The 20,450-nt window shown below is 40.4% G+C and overlaps 1 protein-coding gene across 1 annotated transcript; it reads left to right on the top strand.

The window, feature by feature from the left end:
* The first annotated feature begins 710 nt into the window (after positions 1-710).
* On the top strand, positions 711-18,585 carry LAPTM4A (lysosomal protein transmembrane 4 alpha). Its single transcript, XM_040224994.1, has 7 exons — positions 711-1,406; positions 11,229-11,349; positions 14,520-14,596; positions 14,700-14,822; positions 15,662-15,757; positions 16,588-16,686; positions 17,961-18,585. The coding sequence occupies exons 1-7, from the start codon at positions 1,296-1,298 to the stop codon at positions 18,033-18,035; spliced, it is 702 nt and encodes a 233-aa protein (XP_040080928.1). The 5' UTR covers positions 711-1,295; the 3' UTR covers positions 18,036-18,585.
* The last annotated feature ends 1,865 nt before the right edge of the window (positions 18,586-20,450 follow it).

Raw genomic sequence — 20,450 nt, forward strand, 5'->3', positions numbered from 1 at the left:
AGCCAAGATAAACAGGAGTTTTGAGGGGGAAAAAAATCACAGATAGCAGAACACCAAAAGATTACTGCTAGTTAAAGATAGACCAGATAGCCTAGGCCAATGAATTAAGTGTTTTTCCATGTATGGGAAGATGCAAGAGTCTGGACTTATTAAAACTACTCCCTTGCATCTAGGCCCAATAGCCTGTTTTCCTCCATCCTGAATCCTGCATCACTGGTTGTGGCTGCAAAGGCCACACTTGGTTTGAGGGCCACATGTGACCGCCACAATAGCCTCTGTTTACTTAAATGACAATTACGCTCTCTGGCCATACTTGACTGCACAAAAATGGAGCGCTCCCCTAGATTCAGAATACCCAGAAAGGTGAGCCAGACTATGGCTTGTTTTTCATGGAAGACACCCAGGAACCTCAGTCCATTTCGTTATGTTTCACAATTTTTCCTTATAAAAGTCACTCTATCTGTAAACACCCAGCAGCTAAACAGTTCCGCCTTATGTTTTCGTCAATTCTTTTCTTCTCTGGCAGAGTAGCATGGTATTTCTTGGCTCCCAACAAGGAGGTGTCAGAGAGAGACAAGGGGGAAGGCTAACATTTGATCTCTCTAAAAAGCGCAATTTACGCAGCCAGGAGGGCCCCAGAGCAGGGGTTAGCCCCGCCCACTTCTCCACTGGCACAGCTCCTGGCCAGCCCAATAATTGAGCTATGACGCAAAGGTCACGTGAGCAGTCGCGGTCCCGTGATGCGTTCGAGCAGTACGTGGCAGATTCACTCAGACAAGTCCTCCCTGCCCGGTTTCTGCCACCTACTCCCATCTAGACTTTCTTTTTTTCCCCATTAAATGCCTCTCACCTCCTCGCTTCCACTTTGGGGAGGGTGAACTACCAGACTCCCTCTCCAACTCAAACTACCCTAGGCCCAGGAACCAGCCCTCGCCGTCTAGTAAGAGGAGGGGAATCTATTAGCGCCTAGGAGAGTTGCGGCTCTGATTGGGTGTGAGATCCTGTCAATCTCCAGGCTTTTCCAATCAAAACCCGCTTCCGCCTAGCTTCCCGTTCTTCCATTGGCCTGAGTGCGAGGAAGGCGGAGGAAAAGGGTAAATCGAACTCTCGCGGGAACAGCGCTTTGCCCTCAGTGCGCAGGTGCGAAGGCTCTTGGCTTGGGGGCCCGGGCAGGGGGGCAGTCTTGAAGACGCGTCGTTTGGTTTGGAGTCAGTGACGGCGGTCTCTGTCTTCAACCGCTGGGCGGAAGGCGTTTGTTAGGGGCCCGGCTAAGAAAGAGGCCTTCGAGGTTCCCGATGGTGTCCATGACTTTCAAGCGGAGCCGCAGCGACCGGTTCTACAGCACCCGGTGCTGCGGCTGTTGCCATGTCCGCACCGGGACGATCATCCTGGGGACCTGGTACATGGTAAGGGCGGGAGAGGAGGGAGGGAAGGGGCCATGGTCGGGGGAGGATACGCCGGAGCGGGAAGCGGGAGGGACTCATATTCGAACGGGAGGATCCACTGGGAGGGGATGGGGCGGGAAGGCCTCGGGGACCTTCTTTTTAGTGACCTGTTAACTTTGGAGGGGGGAGACTTGTGTCTGGGAATCGGAGTGGGGGTGGGAGGGACCGGGGAAATTGTTGGGGTTTTTTTTTTTAGGAGAGAATGAGGAGAAAAGGGGGGTTGGGGAAGGCACAGGCGTTGCGGCCTGGGGTGGAGGGGGGCTGCGGGAGGAGAGAGCTCGACTTTGGTGTGGTCAGTTCTGGAAATGACCAGGCTGCGGGATCATTATGTGTGCTTCCGTGATCTGAAGGAACTGCCCCCCACTTCCCCCCCGCCCCACCGTCCGTCACTGCTTCCTGGGATTTATTTTTTTTTACCCCCTCTAAGGAAAGAATTAGGAGCGCACCTTCTGAGATGCAGCCTAGTTTTAAACATTATTGTTTTACCTGAAGGGAAGGCAAGAGATCCAGTTTAACACAGTTGTCTCTTGTTTCTGGAGCTTATTTGTTGCAGTGTGTTTGGGATGTAGGCAGACAGGTCTCTGTTGTGAGTCTGGAAACTCTCTTGGAGGTAATACCTTTGGCCAGGATTTACTTACTATCTGCCTTTTTCCTAACGCAGTAGGTTTTCTCCTGTCCGCTGGTGAGACGCTTTTCACCGCAGACCCATTCAGGGTTTTGACCTTTGTCTAGAACCTGCTGTGTTTTGGTAACGTGCTAACGTTCCCGGCGGGGGCCAGGATTTGTGTAATTCTGTGTCATAACCAGATTGACAGTGTTGCTGATTGGTGGTTCACTAATAATGCCTTTGTGATTCCTTAGCACCATCTCCACTACTATCCGTTTTCATTGAAGCTCATTTATGATTTGTAAATATGTGATTCCGTTTAGGTAGTCTGGGGTTATGATGACTTCACAGAAGTTTTGAAAAACTACTCATATTGTCGGCTTGGTCATCTTTGCTAATGACTGTGATTTTTAAAGTTTTTATTTGTTTTTGTTTTGAGAGGTTGTGGTATTAGTGATAATGCAGTTTCTGATAACTTTGTGAACTGCAAAAAAGGAAGAGCTTTATTAGATTTTTTTTTTTTGCCTTTCTCTGTTCTCATTTCTTCCGAACCCAGAGTTTGCATCGAAATTATTACTGTTTGGTAAGCAGCAGATGAGAATCATCTTCAGTTAGGCAGATACAGTTTCATACAGTCCCATGCAGAGGGCACATGAACTCCACCTTATTCCTTATTTACATGTTTTTTTTAACCATCTTGCTTCATTAATGTACAAACAAAACTTGAATGCATAGGCTTATTTGTTTGTTTTTAAGCTTATTTTAATATTTCCTCTACTTTTATCTTCAGAAACATTGCTATAATTATATCACCTTTCCCCACAAAGACCCTCACCCCTTTTGTATTTTAACTGATTTGTATACTGGACATGCATTATATTTCTAATTTTGTTCTTCATTTTTTTAAAGGACTGGGTCTTATGTTTCTTTTGTTTGTCTTTAGCTCAGCCTCCCCTAAATGAATAATTCAAATCTTTAGGGTCCTCAAGCCTCTTATTCAACCCTGTTTCCCTCATCCCTGGAAGATCACCTTCCCTTTTACTTAATTGAAAAAGAGTCCAGCAACCTGGGACTCTTCCATGCAAACTTAATCTTCCTGTTTCTTCTCAGATCCTTCCCTCCATTCACAGAACAAAGGATTTCTAACTCCTTGAAAAGAAAGTAAGCACCATCTCAGTTACAGCCATCTGAATGTAATTGGCTGTGTTTCTTTCCAAGGCAGGTATTTTTTTTTGATGCTATGGACTCAGTTCATAAAAAAGAAAGAAATAGCAAGCAAAAGTGGGAGTTATAAACCATGAAACTCAAAATGCAGAGAGAAGGATTTTACTAAGGGCATTTATTCTCTCAAAATAGGGAACAGGGAGTTTTACATCTGTTTCCCACTGGAAGGACTTGATGTGAAAACATTTTGCACGGAACTTCGTTTTTCCATGCTTTAGTTTCATAAAAAGATGCCATAAACTATTCTTTCTTTGCATGAATTTTTCTAGTTCATGGAATATAATATGTTGCTTACATCAGTTCATCTGCTTTAAGAGATCTCCTGCTCATCTACAGTGCAAATGGCTGTGGTGCACATACGAAACTACAGGGATATGTGTGGTTCTTCTTTTGTCTTCCTATCAGCTGCTACACAGAGCCTCTCAAGTGTTTTCTTGTCTTGACCGTGGCATCTGCCCTTAAGATACTGATGGCATTGCAATGAAGTTTGGAGCAAAGATCTGAAAGTGCAGTGTCAAGGAAGGAGAAGCTAATCAGTAATGACAGATTCAAATTAGGTTAAGGATTGGAAAAGGCCATTGGTTTTGTTGATTATAGTATTGCTGGTGACGTTCAAAACTGTGGCTTCGGGATCCTGGCAACTTAAAGACATAATTTCTGCCTAGCTGGGAGACAACATTTAAAAACCAAGACCACCAAGACACAAAGAGGACTTGTCCAAACAGAGCACTTTTTTTTTTTTTCCAGAAGCTTCTTTACTAACAGAAATGATATGGGAGTGAGTGAAACCCAAGTACCTTTACTCTTCTTCCTGTATTCCAGGTGGGAGAATATTTATGATTCTCCTTGAAGTTGCCCTGTGCTGTTTAGAACCTGGGGGTGCAGTCCTCAAGCTCCTGCTGGTTGCAGATGCTGTAGCAATAACTTTCTATTGGATACAGTGTCACTGCTTTCTAGCATCTGCTGCTGCTGAGGTCATGTTAGGTGATTGCACACTGTGTACCAAAGGGTAAATTATATGGTAGTAAATAGTGCAGAAGACACTTGAGAAGCCAGAGCCAGTTACTATATGAACCAGCCCTGAAGTGCTAGCCTTTGGCATTTAGATTTAAAGAAGCATGTCTGGCTTAATACCTAGTTTAAATAATAGGGAATTTCAGAATGAGTTCCAGATTAAAGTCTGACATTCATAAATTGTTTTTTCTATCATTTAGTGAAAAATTTGAAGACAGATGATTTTTAAACATTTTCTTAGGTTGGAAAAGGCCATTGGTTTTGTTGATTATAGTATTGTTGGTGATGTTCAAAAGTGTGGCTTTGGGATCCTGGCAATCTAAGGAGATAGAAGTTCAGATGTTTATTGAATGGTTGAAAATGAGCTTTAAGGTCTACAGCAGCAGTGTCCTCTTTCATGGTTGATGGTGTACTACAAGAAGGCATTTAGAGCACTGGTTAAAACTGTAGGTCTTGGAAAGGTGTAATAATATATGGCTAATTTTTTATGAATGTCTTCACCATAAACAGTCTAAAAGTGAGGTAGCTAGGGAAGAAGTGAAGACAGGCTCCTCAAGCTGTATTCCTTCCCAGTCCTCACTCCTGACTCCTTTAAATCAGTATGGCTTATTTATATTTCAGAGTTAGTATGTTTCCCTAAACACTTTTTAAAAACTTCATTGACAGAAATCTCAAGTATACAAAAATAGTGAAATAGTATAAAAGCCTTTCTATTACTTATACAACTTCAACTACTAACAGCCATTTTGCCAATTCCAGTTAGTTTTGTAATAGTTCAGTTTTCTTGGCGAAGCTTCCTTGCTTCCCAGCCAGAAGAAGCTGGTTTCCTCACTGTTTATCTGGAAGAATTACTGCATACCTCTTGTGTGTACTTATTAAAAATACTAATTACACATTTGAATTTTTCTCCCTACAACATGATATCCTCTTTGAGGGAGAAAGATGCTATGCCTTTCTCTAGAAAATGTGTGTGTAATAGTAACTTACTACAGCATTTAAAGTATTCATTAGACTATTGTTAAATGAATTGTCTCCTCCAAAAATAGTAGGAATATCTCATTTGTAACTGCACAAAAGGGTAAACAACTGTATGTGTACATTTAACTACATATACATTTAACAGCGTTTTTAAAGACAGTCAGTTTTGGACTTTATCTGATGACAGCTGTCTGCTGACTTGCCTGAGACCCTTATCAAGATGCCCTAAGACATTGTTCTATTTATAGTCTGAGCAGAAGTTGGGTTGTGGCAGAATATGCTATGGGAAAACTACAGAATAAGGATTAAAAAAAAATGAACGAAAACCAGTCCTCAGGAATCTTCTAGGATGGGTGTGGCTATGAAAGGAGAAGCAAAGAGGAATTACTCTCCTGAGGCTGAGTGAGTGCTTCCAAGGATCTGATCCTATTCCTTTGAAACAAGTGAAATGTGACACATCTGTTCTTTGTTATTGTTTGTTTACTTATATGAAGTGTGCGAAAGGCTTATAACGCAAACCATACTGTTTATCCCAGTAACTGCAGTACCCCTTCTGCATGGATGTGTCCATTGCCCAGGCTGTTGACATATGTGCATATTTGCTGCATTCTGTACCTCCTGTGTGACTAGCTTTAGAAGTCAATCATTATTTTAATTACATTTTTGCTAATTTTCTTTCCTGAATGCAGTAAAAGGGAAAAATGAATCAGGAATAAATATGCTGGAGTTGTTTGTATGTAGTTGCTTTCTTCAGATTTTGTATTACAAGATCACAAAGTAAATCTTATGTATGTTTGAAAAGTGCTGCATGGAACTTAGAAATACCAATGGTAATCAAAAGTAAATAGAATAAAAAAAAAGTAAATAGAATGGAGTCTATGAGCATAGGATAGGTGCTCAGGGGTGAAGATAAGATCACAGGATGAGTTTTCCAGATGAGTGCTTTAAAATGTTACATTGAGGTGCTAATGAAATATAATTAATCAGTGAAGAGTTGTTTGAGCTTGTAACGAAATAGTGCTGAAATTTATCATTTCTTGCTTCTTTTGATTAGACCTGTGATTTATTTTGTTTAATATTCAGAGAATGACTCACAATGAAAAGAATCTTGAAGTGTCACTAATACTAGAAGATAATAGTGGGTGAGTCTGTGACTTACCCATGAAAGAGAAGAAAAGATTTTTGTAAATCCTACATGTGATGCAAATATTTAAGAAAGGAAAAATAAACTCCTGAATATTTTTGATGTGTCATTTCCTTCATTTAGTAATTGAGTTTGCATGTTATTTTTCACATAAATATTTTTCTTTCCCATACAGAGCTTTTAAACTATGACAGTATTGTGCTTAGTAAAGAAGGGTTTGCTGAATTGATTTTGAACTGATTTCCATGCACAGAGTATACAGTGTCTTAGTAGAGATATCTGTTCAATAGTTAATTCACCTAATTGTGTTAGCTCATAAACCACCTACCCTCTCCAAAACCCCACTGCAATAAAAATGGGCAGTTAAAATATCCGCCATCAACTGGGGAGTCACCTTGAAAATATGGTTGTCTCATAATATCTTTCAAGTGTTGAAGGATGAAATACCTTGCTTTTGAGCAGTGCAAGGAAAAGGCATGTACCTGAATGTATTTAGAGAGTAACATTTTGTAGCCTTAGATAATGGTTCATTTTGGAAATATCTCAAAACAAGAGTTGCCTAGCAATGGTTATAAGTGATCCTGTAGTAGTAAGTAGCAATGGTTATAAGTGATCCTGTAGTAGTAAGAAAGAAGATGTTTCTAAAAGAACCAGATTGTGTCCTAGCTCTATCCTGTTAGCACGTCAGTGAGCTTAACACATGATATTTCACTTTGCTGAACCTTAGTTTAACCGTCAGCACATGAGCATAAGTCATACTTTCTTCACAAGGTTGTTGTGAAGAATAAAGTCAAATAACATATGTAAATTTACTTGATTTATAGTGTATCTTTAGAAATCTCAATTGATTCCGAATTAGGTATTGTGACGTTTATCTTATTTAAAAAACTTGGGCTGCTTGTCTTCGAGAATGTGAAATGCCTTTAGGTGATAAACTTATCATTCAGGGTGGACAGGAGAGAGCTCCATGATAAGAGAGTGTTTAAAACACTATTGATAAAGAAACTCAGATGTCCCTTGAAAGTATCCCATGTTCACAAAGGGAAGGAAGGCAGATGGTGTGGACTTCAGATAGGGAAGCCTACTCCAGTTCTTAAATCATTAGCAGGGTTGTTTTAAGCACTTAAAGGAAGTGGTGCCTCTTGGGATAATTGTGGAATTCACTAACAACTAGAGGCATAAAGAATTTCCTTTTAGAATTGGAATTACACCCTGGTAGACGAGGAAAATTTACCAGATACCGGTGATGGGATTTCAGCAAGATGTTTGAGAAAGTCTCTATAGATGTTACTTTGGACCAGATAAAGACTTTATTGAAAACCTGGATAATCACGATGGTGTGATCACTCATCTAGAGCCAGACATCCTGGAGTGTGAAGTCAAGTGGGCCTTAGAAAGCATCACTATGAACAAAGCTAGTGGAGGTGATGGAATTCCAGTTGAGCTATTTAAAATCCTGAAAGATGATGCTGTGAAAGTGCTGCACTCAATATGCCAGCAAATGTGGAAAACTCAGCAGTGGCCACAGGACTGGAAAAGGTCAGTTTTCATTCCAATCCCAAAGAAAGGCAATGCCAAAGAATGCTCAAACTACCGCACAAGTGCACTCATCTCACATGCTAGTAAAGTAATGCTCAAAATTCTCCAAGTCAGGCTTCAGCAGTACGTGAACCGTGAACTTCCTGATGTTCAAGCTGGTTTTCGAAAAGGCAGAGGAACCAGAGATCAAATTGCCAACATCCGCTGGATCATGGAAAAAGCAAGAGAGTTCCAGAAAATATCTATTTCTGCTTTATTGACTATGCCAAAGCCTTTGACTGTGTGGATGACAATAAACTGTGGACAATTCTGAAATAGATGGGAATACCAGACCACCTGACCTGCCTCTTGAGAACTCTATATGCAGGTCAGGAAGCAACAGTTAGAACTGGACATGGAACAACAGACTGGTTCCCAATAGGAAAAGGAGTATGTCAAGGCTGTATATTGTCACCCTGCTTATTTAACTTCTATGCAGAGTACATCATGAGAAATGCTGGACTGGAAGAAATACAAGCTGGAATCAAGATTGCTGGGAGAAATATCAATAACCTCAGATATGCAGATGACACCACCCTTATGGCAGAAAGTGAAGAGGAACTAAAAAGCCTCTTGATGAAATTGAAAGTGGAGAGTGAAAAAGTTGGCTTAAAGCTCAACATTCAGAAAACAAAGATCATGGCCTCCGGTCCCATCAATTCATGGGAAATAGATGGGGAAACAGTGGAAACAGTGGCAGACTTTTATTTTTTGGGGCTCCAAAATCACTGCAGATGGTGACTGCAGCCATGAAATTAAAAGATGCGTACTCCTTGGAAGAAAAGTTATGAGCAACTTAGATAGCATATTCAAAAGCAGAGACATTACTTTGCCGACTAAGGTCTGTCTAGTCAAGGCTATGGTTTTTCCAGTGGTCATGTATGGATGTGAGAGTTGGACTGTGAAGAAGGCTGAGCGCCGAAGAATTGATGCTTTTGAACTGTGGTGTTGGAGAAGACTCTTGAGAGTCCCTTGGACTGCAAGGAGATCCAACCAGTCCATTCTGAAGGAGATCAACCCTGGGATTTCTTTGGAAGGAATGATGCTAAAGCTGAAACTCCAGTACTTTGGCCACCTCATGCGAAGAGTTGACTCATTGGAAAAGACTCTGATGCTGGGAGGGATTGGGGGTAGGAGAAGAAGGGGACGACAGAGGATGAGATGGCTGGATGGCATCACTGACTCGATGGACGTGAGTCTGAGTGAACTCTGGGAGTTGGTGATGGACAGGGAGGCCTGGCGTGCTGCTATACATGAGGTTGCAAAGAGTCGGACATGACTGAGCGACTGAACTGAACTGAACTAGATGTTACTTTGGACCAGATAAAGACTTCATTCAGAAGTTGCTGACCAATGGGAAGAGAAGAGCCTCGATCTGGCAGCTTATCCTCAGCCCTGTTCTCTTGCTAGTGACGTGGGTGGAGAATCTCATTACATGATAATCATATTTTCAAATGCAGGAAGCTGAGAGAGCGTAAATCTATCCATAGGATGTCAGAATTCAGATGGAGAAAATATTGATATGCAAGAATGTTATAAGATGAAATTTGATTGCAGATAATGTATAAGGGCTTATGCTTGGGCCTCTGAATCCAGCTCTACAGGTAGATATAGGTTGTAGCTTAGCAGGATCAAGTGTGAAAAAGAATTAGGCGTTTTAGGGAGTCACTCATGTGACATTCCAGTGTTCTTGCCTGGAGCATCCCAGGAATGGGGGAGCCTGGTGGGCTACCGTCTATGGGGTCGCACAGAGTTGGACACGACTGAAGCGATTTAGCAGCAGCAGCAGCAGCAGCATGTGACATTCAGAAGATTTATGCAGCCAGTCCATAAAAGAACCAGACTGTGTTAATTGAAATTTGTTTCAGACATGTTGATTGAAATTTGTTAGTTAGGATGTGGGAACTGAGATCTTGATGTGCTGTGATCAGATTGCTCTTCTCTCATTTTACTAGTTTGTTGAGCAAAGTTGGCTTAAAACTCAACATTCAGTAAACTAAGACCGTGGCATCCAGTCCCATCTCTTCATGGCAAATAGATGGGGAACAATGGAAACAGTGAGAGGCTTTATTTTGGGGGGCTCCAGAATCACTGCAGATGGTGACTGCAGTCATGAAATTAAAAGATGCTTGCTCCTTGGAAGAAAATCTATGACCAACCTAGTAGACAGCATATTAAAAAGCAGGGACATTACTTTGCTGACAAAGGTCCATTTAGTCATAGCTATGGTTTTTCTAGGAGTCATGTATGGATGTAAGAGTTGGACTATAAAGAAAGCTGAGTGCCAAAGAATTGATGTTTTTGAACTGTGGTGTTGGAGAAGACTCTTGAGAGTCCCTTGGACTGCAGGGAGATCCAACCAGTCCATTATGGAGGAGATCAGCCCTGGGTATTCATTGGAAGGACTGATGCTGAAGCTGAAACTCCCAATACTTTGGCCACCTGATTCGAAGAACTGACTCACTGGCAAAGACCTGATGCTGGGAAAGATTGAAGGCAGGAGGGGAAGAGGAGGACAGACGATGAGATGGTTGGATGGCATCACTGACTCGATAGATGTGACTCTGAGCAAGCTTCGGGATTTTGTGATGGACAGGGAGGCCTGGCGTGCTGCAGTCCATGGGGTCGCAAAGAGTCGGACATGATTGAGCGACTAAACTGAACTGAGGTGTTAGAGGAGCACTTATTCAGAAGGGATAACAAAATATCTCAAAGCATAAAATTAAGACCAGCAGGCGGAGGTTAAGTGATGTAGTCAAAGTCTTTTTAAGTATTTGAGTGTAGCTCAAGAGGAAATAATTCCTTACCACTGTACAGGAGATACTGTGGAGAGGCCTTCGACTTACCTGATGGATCATTACATACCTAGACGTGGAAATTATATTTATCTGATAGATCAGCTTCTTCAAATCCAAAAATTCTGAGATAGGAGTATGAATAAATATGTGACTCAAATTAGCAATTTGTGATCTCTCATTTTTCATTGTTGTGCCTTTTTATTCTGTTTTATTAATATAGCATCGGTCCAGCATCTTTTCTATGAAATGATTAAGTTTATACTTTATGAAATATTTAACATATTCTTAAAGTCGTATTGTGTATTTTATCTCACAGGTAGTCCCATTTTATGTCTTTATTACCTCAGGGAAGATGATAGTTAAATAGAAGATGTCTAAAGATTGTGTTGGGGACTGCTTCCTGATTAATAGTATAGTTGATAAAATGTTATCTTTCATAGGTGGTCAACCTGTTGATGGCAATTCTGCTGACTGTGGAGGTAACACACCCAAACTCAATGCCAGCTGTCAACATTCAGTATGAAGTCATTGGCAATTACTATTCGTCTGAGAGAATGGCTGGTATGTTTTTAGTTGAAACTTTTGCCTGCTAATCACACACACACACGTTAGGTAGAGGATTGATTGTTGTTATACTTGCTGAGGCACAAATGTGTTTGTAGGCTTTTCAAAAACACTCGGAATTAAAGTTGAGCATTTGTAGCCAGAAGATCAAGTGGACTGCTAGGAGATTTCTGAGAAATGTGCATTGTCTGCATTGAAATACTGTGGAAAGAGGAGGAGAGAAGAGATTAGAAGAAGACTGAGTCTTTGAGGGTCAGCTGGTAAGTGTAGTAGAGGATGGGAGTTTTGCTCATGGAACAGAATCTTACAGTAAAATATAGAACACGAATTATTTGAATATTTGGTGGTATCATTTGCTCAGGGTCTCAATTCTTAATATATTTTTATTGTTTAGATGAAGAGTTGACATTGGACTTTAGAGTATTCCTAGAACATTCATGGAAATTACTTTTTTAAAATTATTTACTCCCAATAGTATTTTTATTATTTATCTTTCTCTAAAGTGCAAGTTTAATTTTACATTAAAAATCATGTTAAAAATTTAATATTTGAATAGAAAATTATGCTTCAGACTTTTTAGTGTGAACAGTTTCTTCAGAAAAATGTTCTCAGTTGACATGTATTTTATATTTATAATATTACAGGATCTTAATTTTATTTTTAGATTAGCTTTTGTTATAAACTGCACATTTTTACATTATGATCTTCTCTGATCGGTTAATGAAGTGGTTTTTTTTTTAAATGGTTATTAATTCAAATTATTATTGTCCTCAGGCTTAACCTATTTCTTAACAGCAGGTAGAGTTTTGTGGCCATCAATAGTACATTATAGTATGATGACACTAACAGTTGTTCATATTGTGTTTTTTAAAGTGTTTTTGTTTTGTTTTTACATGAGTATCCTAGTTTTACTTTCAAACGTATATAATCTTTTAATTTGGTTGTCAAATTGATAACAGAAATACCAAGAATATATGGAAACATTCCTTCTAGCATTTGATTTTTTTTTTCTGAATAAATCTGTTTTTAATTAAAAACCAGAATAGAACAATAAACATTATGGTTTTTTTTTGGCATTTATAAACTTTTAACTCCAGGCTGTAAAATTGTACAGAATCTGCTAATGTCAGCATTTTCTTTTGTCATGTATATTGCTCTTAAAATTGAGTTGTAGAAAAGATTTATGGTTACTGAGATTCTCGTAAGTCTGTGCAACTGGCTCTTTAGTCACAAGTTTATTGTGTGTTGCCTGACTGTTGTTGCTACTGCAGAGAAAATCACATTATTCATTATATTTTTGTTGATTATATTCTACTGAAGCCCTCAGTTCAGTTCAGTCGCTCAGTCATGTCCTATTCTTTTCGACCCCATGGACTGCAGCACGCCAGGCTTCCTTGTCCATCACCAACTCCCGGAGCTTACTCAAACATGTCCATCAAGTTGGTGATGCCATCCAACCATTTCATCCTCTGTTGTCCCCTTCTCCCACCTTCAGTCTTTCCCAACATCAGGGTCTTTCAGATGAGTCAGTTCTTCATATCAAGTGGCCAGAGTATTGGAGTTTCAGCTTTAGCATCAGTACTTCCAATGAATGTAAGCAAATATAAAAATACATTGTTCTCGGTAATCCAGTAGTTGGTATTTCTTGGAAGGTAAAATTTGACCTTCCCACAGACCTGGTGTTGCAAAGGTAAGTTAATTTCTGATCACTGGCCTGATAACTAATTTTTTAAAAAATGAAGTTTGTGATTAATTATTTTTAATCAGCCAAACAGGCTGTAACACTCGGTTTATACGAAGTAACTTCACAGCATATGCAAGCTGTTTTTCAAATAGGAATTTATCATTACTTATACTTAGCTGGGAGATGGGTAAATACTTGGGACCTCCCAGAGGAGGTTCTGAATATGGTGCAAATCTGAGGTTCTTCTCTGGGCATTGAGCCCCTCATGTTTTGCTTGCTTTATTGATTCATACCTCCTGGAGTATCCCCTGTTCCAGGCATTAAATGTGTTTTGCACCCACCACCCCATCTCTCCTCTGTTTTGCTATTTGTTGCTCCAGTGGAAGACCTTGAGCTTCACTTTAATTATTTCAGTATTTCAAGAAGTCTAAATCAACTTGTAGTCTTCCAGTAATGGATTTTTGAAAGCTAGTTGTTTGAATTACACATTTTGCTTTCAAGTTTTTTTATATCTGGATTCTTCCCTTTGAGAGCCATTGTGTGGTGCAGCAGGGAAGTTCTTTAAGTCTTTAACGTTTAGTTGTCCTGTATCCTCTAGGAAAATTTAGAGAGAGCTCTTCTTACTTCAGTGCCAGCTACTGATACTGTTTGTACTGCCAAGTGACACAGTGATACATAACACTTATCCACTAGAGTGAACACTGAGCAGGTCGTCTAATTATTCATCGTTATTAGTGCCTTTCAGGTTCTTGATATCTAGCCAGAGCCAGAGAATCAGCTTTAGACTCTTACAGTGCTAAGAAGCTTGCATCAGGTCAAGTGTGGGTGCTTTTTGGTTTGTTTTGTTTGAGATCACTTGAGCACTTTGTGAAAAAGTTTAGTGGACGTGGATTAATGTAGAGAAAGGCAGCAACCCGAGGGCGGATTGAGGAACAGAGAAGAAAATAGACCTGGATGTAGCAGAGAAGGCACGGTGAAGGGATTCGGTGCAAGGAGTTTGGGTGTTGAGGTGGGAAAGGGACATTGAGGGAGAACTTTGACTTTGAGGTGATTTATTTTATCTTAAGCAAGAGGGGGCGTGTGTACAACTCCATGTTTAAACAAATACCAGCCTTTTGCTCCAGTTGAACCCTGCTTATCTCACAAGACTCAACTTGTGTTATTTCATTTATATTTTTTCCCTGATGCTAAAGGCAAAACGAATTGTTTCTTGCTTCTGTTTTAGCCCTTGCCGCATTGCATTATAATTATGTTTGCCCATATTCAAAACTTAGACCCTGGGCAGAGATCTGTCTCTGGCAGAGTACCAGGTTCACGTGCTGTCCGAAATGAGTTGACCCTGAGTTGTAGCAGTTTAACAAATAAGAAAGAGCAAAGGCATGAATTTCTTAAGCTTCATTTCTTAATGACATTTTGTCGAAAATAGTCTTCTGCTTTTTGTTATACAAGTAGCTTAATTAGATATTTGCTTCTGTTTTCATAGATAATGCCTGTGTTCTTTTTGCCGTCTCTGTTCTTATGTTTATAATCAGTTCAATGCTGGTATACGGAGCAATTTCTGTAAGTATTCTATACTTTTCTTCGAGAGTTTTGACTTTACTGAATGGTACTTAATCATTCCGTATATGTGATGTGATGTTGTGGTTATTTTTTCCTTTTCCAGTATCAAGTGGGTTGGCTGATTCCGTTCTTCTGTTACCGGCTTTTTGACTTTGTTCTCAGCTGCCTGGTTGCTATCAGTTCTCTGACTTATTTGCCAAGAATCAAGGAATATCTGGATCAGTTAGTAAGTGTGTATGCTAATAAAACTTAAAAAAAATTCTTCCATTTGTTGAAAATCAAAGTCAGCTTTTGGGTACTATTTTTATTTAATTTACTATGTTTTATTTTTTTTAAGTGTTTTAAAGTAGCATTACTACCGTTACTGACCATATTGAAACCAAAAAGATGAAAATAGAGTATCTTCTTACATACCATGTGGATAATTAAATATTAAAAGTCCCTAAAGATGGGTATCATAGAACTTCAGGAGTAGTTCAACTTTTGAGTGTATGAAAAGTAAATAAATAATTGGACTGTGTTTGGCAATCATTGGAGTTTTACTCATTGGCACTCATTGGTACTGTCAAAGACAGTACCTTCTGTCTTTGCAGGCATCTGTAGCAAATATGTGAGTGCTTCCTGTATTCTTCACTCTATTCTAGGCCAACTGTTGGTGTATGGTGTATAAACATAACATCCTTCTCTTCAAGGAGCAAACCATGTATTTGGGGAATCAAGACCTGAAGATCTTATTTGTAATAATAAACTAGGGGTGTCTCATGACAGCAGGAAGTGAGCAGAGGTTAATGCTATGGGATGGAGAGGTAGGGAACACTGTGGCCTGAAATAAGGTCTGGTGGATAGAGGTGTAGGATCCAGATAAATGAAAATTAATTTTAAAAATGCATCTTTTAGGTATTTTATCGAAACCTGCTTTAGAGAGTCCATCTTGCATACTGCAAACTTACTGTTTGTTCATTCAAAAAAACATTTATTGATTGCTTCCTATGTGCAAGGCACTCTGCTTGAGGGCTCTGAAACTCCCTTCTGCTCTGCCTGTTTGTCCCCGCCTGTTTTTTACAGCCTGATTTTCCCTATAAAGATGACCTCTTGGCATTGGACTCCAGCTGCCTCCTGTTCATTGTTCTTGTGTTCTTTGCCTTGTTCATCATTTTTAAGGTGAGTTGCTGACTAAGTATTTGGTGGGGAAGGGGGGGCGTTTGGACTGTGAGAGTGTCCTTCCAGACCTTCTTGTTGCCGTGTCTCCTCACAGCTCTCCTTATTCTAATGTGATAGAGAGAGCTCCCAGGGAATGTCTCCTCTCCTTCTCAGGCAGTGGTTGGAGATAACCAGGATTCTTCTTGTCCAGGAGCATCATGTTTTTGGACATGGTTCATGGTTGGGATTGAAAATCTCTTAAAATTCCCAGAGTTCAGAAATAGAATTCCTTCTGCAGCATAGTGGTTGTCACACGTGAATTGGAATCCCAGACTTGGGTTTCTCTGTAAAAGCTTGTGACATTTAAGTGAGGGCACACAGGGAAAGCTCCTGGCCTGTACTTGGTCCAAGTGGATGCCGGTTCCCTTCTCTGTGGAGAAAATGTGGGGAGAGCATAATAAGACTCCTTAATTTTACAGCAGGTAAATTTAAATTTAAATTAAATTTATAAATTAAAAAATAAATCAAGTTAGTTGCTCAGTTGTGTCTGACTCTTTTCAACCCTATGGCCTATAGCCCACCAGGCTCCTCTGTCCATGGAATTTTTCAGACAAGAATACTGGAGTGGGTTGCCATTTCCTTCTCCAGGGGATCGTCCCACCCAGGGATTGACCCTGCACCTCTTACATCTTCTGCACTGGCAGGCGAGTTCTATACCAGTAGAGCCACCTGGGAAGCCCTGAAAGAAGAAAAAGGCAACCGCTGCCAGTGGCTTCACGGTGCAGCCACATTGAAACTGTAATTTTAAATACAGTTTCGAGTATGTGTAAATTTTGTTTGTATTCCTTTAGGCTTATCTGATCAATTGTGTTTGGAACTGCTATAAATACATCAACAACAGAAACATGCCAGAGATTGCTGTGTACCCAGCCTTTGAGGCACCTCCACAGGTGAATGATCTTTTATGATATTAAAGCTTCACTAGCCATTATTGAGAATTCCCAAAAGAACCTGAACCTTGACTTTGTCTTCAATGCCGTAACTATGGTTTAGGGCATGAATAGCTTAAATCTACAAGTTTCAGCATTTCCCAGTTGGAATCCTGGGTATGTGGGCTGGAGACACTCTGCACTGCTCATCTCATTCCATCCGGCCAATGGTTTTGACTCATGATCAGTCTCCAAGTGTTGCATTTTGTGGGGGAGACCAGTCAGCAAACAGCAGTATGAGCGGTGCCAGGGTCTTGGCCTCTGGAACTTCTGAGGATAGGGTATCATCAGCTGAAGCTTGTGGTGTTTTCCAAAAACATCCATAGGATCCAAAGGGGAAGCTGATTTTCCTGTAGGGAGAAGAATGCAGTAGGTACCATGAGTCTGTTGGGAGGCCTCCTTCTCAGACCGTCTAGTTGCTGCTGTACTGTCTTCCAGGCTTCCAGGATGTAGAGTATATACGGCCCATGTAGCGTCAGCTTGTCACGTTGGAGTCACTTAGCTTAAAAATGCCACTCTTTACCTAGGTATGCCCTTCACCTTAGAGCAGGTGATAGAAGTGCTTGATGCTTTGACTACAGATTCTGATAAAATACAACCTTGTATTGGAGGGTTCCTATACCAGGGTTCAGCGGGCCCTTTGCTGAGATCCTCCATTCCTGACGTGACTTGGCCTGGCTGCTTTATCAGTCACAATGGAGCGAGGGGAGGGCAGTACATACTGCCTGTCAGGGTATCCTGGTGGCCTCAGGGTCTGTTCAGAAGCAAAATTGTCTCTGCCTTCCCTTCTTACCTTACCTTCTGTTATCCTCTCTAGTGATCTTGGATCAGACATATCATATCCCCTGCATGTAAAGCTCTAGGTTATTAGTTATCTCTACTCCCAAGAACTGTAGTTGACCCTTGGACACCATGGCTTTTAACTAGAGAATCCACTAATATGTAGATGTTTCTCAGTAGTAAATACTACAATACTACCCAGTCTGCATTGAGTCCATAGATGTGGAACCACAGATACGGAGGGCTGACTGTGCGATGTTGGCACCCCTAACATTCTTGTTACTTAAGGGTCAGGTATCCTGAAGAGTCAGGTGTACTTAGCTAACAGTTTCTTTAGCTCTCCTCTGTAGGTTGGTATACCCCTATTTAAGGTATTAAATCTGAAAACTGAATTATCAAGATAGAAATTTAAAGGAGAATTAAGTCCAGTATGATTTTTTCTTGTCTCTTTTCAGTATGTTTTGCCAACCTATGAAATGGCAGTGAAGATGCCTGAGAAAGAACCACCACCTCCTTACATACCTGCCTGAAGAAATTCTGCCTTTTTCAATAAACCCTATACCAGCTTTTTGTCTTGTTCATTTTACAGAATGCTGCAACACAGGGCTCATCATACTTGTTTGATACAAAGTACATTTTCCTTTGTTTAAGCATTTATTTTCAAACACTAACAAGCTTTTTGGATACCTATTAAAAGTCAGATTTTGTTGTTAAGTATGTTACATTTTAGTAGTTTTTGGAGACAATCTAGGTTAAGCAAGAGCAAAGTGCCATTGTTTGCCTTTGATTGGGGGTGGGTGGGAAGGGGGCATTCTCTACACATATTCTTTTTTAACTTTGCACTTTCTTTATATAATAGTTTGCATTTTGGTTATTTGCTGCCCAGAATACATTCAGAAAGAATGAATTAAATATTCAGGGTGAATGAGTCCAGTTTAAGATCTGAAGTTTTCAGCTATGAAAATACAAAAAATATATAACATTTTAACTTGACTGTGGAAGATGATGGTTGCATGTTTCTAATTTGTATGTGTTTCCATCTTTGAAATAAGATGCTTTAATAAATCTCTTAAATATTTATTGTTGTTTTTAATCTGTTACCCTTTTTTTGTTAAAACCCAACATTTTCCATTTTAAGCAACTCAGACTGCCACAGAGTTTTGGCACTTTGAGAACAGCCGTAGCCAAGCTTGGTGGATCCAACCTGGCATTGTTTTTCTCCTTGGAATGGGAATGGTGGACCATTATGGCCTGTGATCACTACTTCATTCAAGGCACATTTGTCTTTTTGGTAAAGGACAGGCCTTAGACTTTATGTAGAGAACAGTCATAATATTAATCCTAATTATTGCCCCCAGGAAGGGAAAAACTGTTAAGGGGTCATTTTCCAGTGGAGGGAAATCTGTTGTTACCTAATGTTGAATATCCTAGTAAATATGCCAAAACTATTTGCCTTTAAAAGTTCATTTTTTACCCCTCTGCTAGTGCTAGAGAAAAATTTTAGTAGGTTACTTAGTATGTTTGATTCTAAAATTCAGATAGAGATAACACTGAAAGATAAATGTTTAGCCCAGTTTTTTAAAATACAAAGCAACTTTGGGACTTCCTTGCTAGTCCAGAGGATGAGACTCTTGAGCTCCCAGTGCAGTGTCCAGGTTTGATCCATGGGAATCAAGGTCCTGGGAAACTAGGTCCTGCATGCAAGCTACAAGTAAGGGTCTCATTGTGAGTAGTTCATACATTTCATCATTTTGACCCCTAAGTTTGACATTCCCTTCTCGTTCCCTAAGAATGTCTCATGAGATACTGATGCCCTCCTATTGACAGAGTTCTATTATCCTAACTTCAGTTTTTTTTATCATTGAATGTTATCAACTACCCAACCTTCAAAGTCTGTCTCCTGTTTGGCCTTCAAAATACTAAGGTTTGTCTTATCTTTTTAAAATCGCTTCAGTTTCCTTCTCTAGCTGTCTACATCTGCATTCCTCCATGCCACTATTGTGTTTTTTGGCCATCTTGCTTCACTTTTTCAGTTTATCACTGTGAATATAGCTGCAAAAGCTCTGTAAGTTTCAAGTGTTTACAAGGTCTGTGAACTCAAGAGTCCTGTGAGATTTTTGTTCCAAAGACATTTCACCAGAATATACATTCTCTGTGCATTGTAAACACATTTGCTGTAATGAAAGAGCATGGACTGTAGCGTACCAGGCTCCTCTGCCCATGGAATTCTCTAGGCACTCCACTGGAGTGGATAGTCATTCCCTTCTCCAGGAGTCTTCCCAACCCAGGGACTGAACCCTGGTCTCCCACATTGGAGGCAGATTCTTTACCATCTGAAAGGAAACCCAGGGAAGCCCATAAAAGATTTAGTACATGGAAAATTCTGTGAATTGGCCATTCTCTGCTGCTGCTGCTGCTAAGTCGCTTCAGTCGTGTCTGACTCTCTGCAACCCCATAGACGGCAGCCCACCAGGTTCCCCCATCCCTGGGATTCTCCAGGCAAGAACACTGGAGAGGGTTGCAATTTCCTTCTCCAATGCATAAAAGTGAAGTCACTCGTGTCTGACTCTTAGCAACCCCATGACTTCAGCCTACCAGGCTCCTTTGTCCGTGGGATTTTCCAGGCAAGAGTACTGGAGTGGGTTGCCATGGCCTTCTCCCATTCTCTCTGATCATCTGACAAATGAACTTCCAGTGAACTGGCTTTGGAGAATGACTTACTGAGTTGGCCTGCCTCCTTTCCTGGAGTACTTACCTCCATTACAGTTCAGTTTAAGTGTATCTGAGTCTCTGTTAGTGAACAACTTGGCAATAAGGCCTTTTCTTTTTTTGTTCCATCTGTAGCACTTAGTTCAATGACCTACACAAACTGGAGGTGTGGGGGGTGGGGTGCAGTGGGATGTTCACTGAATGAAACAATTTGTCTCCACAAAATTTTCACTGGT

This window comes from Oryx dammah, unplaced genomic scaffold, assembly GCF_014754425.2.
Source record: "Oryx dammah isolate SB20612 unplaced genomic scaffold, SCBI_Odam_1.1 HiC_scaffold_25, whole genome shotgun sequence".
NCBI classification, from domain to species: Eukaryota; Metazoa; Chordata; class Mammalia; order Artiodactyla; family Bovidae; genus Oryx; species Oryx dammah.

Coding starts and splice junctions, on each gene's coding strand:
- LAPTM4A (XM_040224994.1), top strand. CDS start 1,296: ATGGTGTCCATGACTTTCAAGCGGAGCCGCAGCGACCGGTTCTACAGC. Junction 15,758..16,587: donor CCTTGTTCATCATTTTTAAG/GTGAGTTGCTGA, acceptor GTATTCCTTTAG/GCTTATCTGATCAATTGTGT. Junction 16,687..17,960: donor CCTTTGAGGCACCTCCACAG/GTGAATGATCTT, acceptor GTCTCTTTTCAG/TATGTTTTGCCAACCTATGA.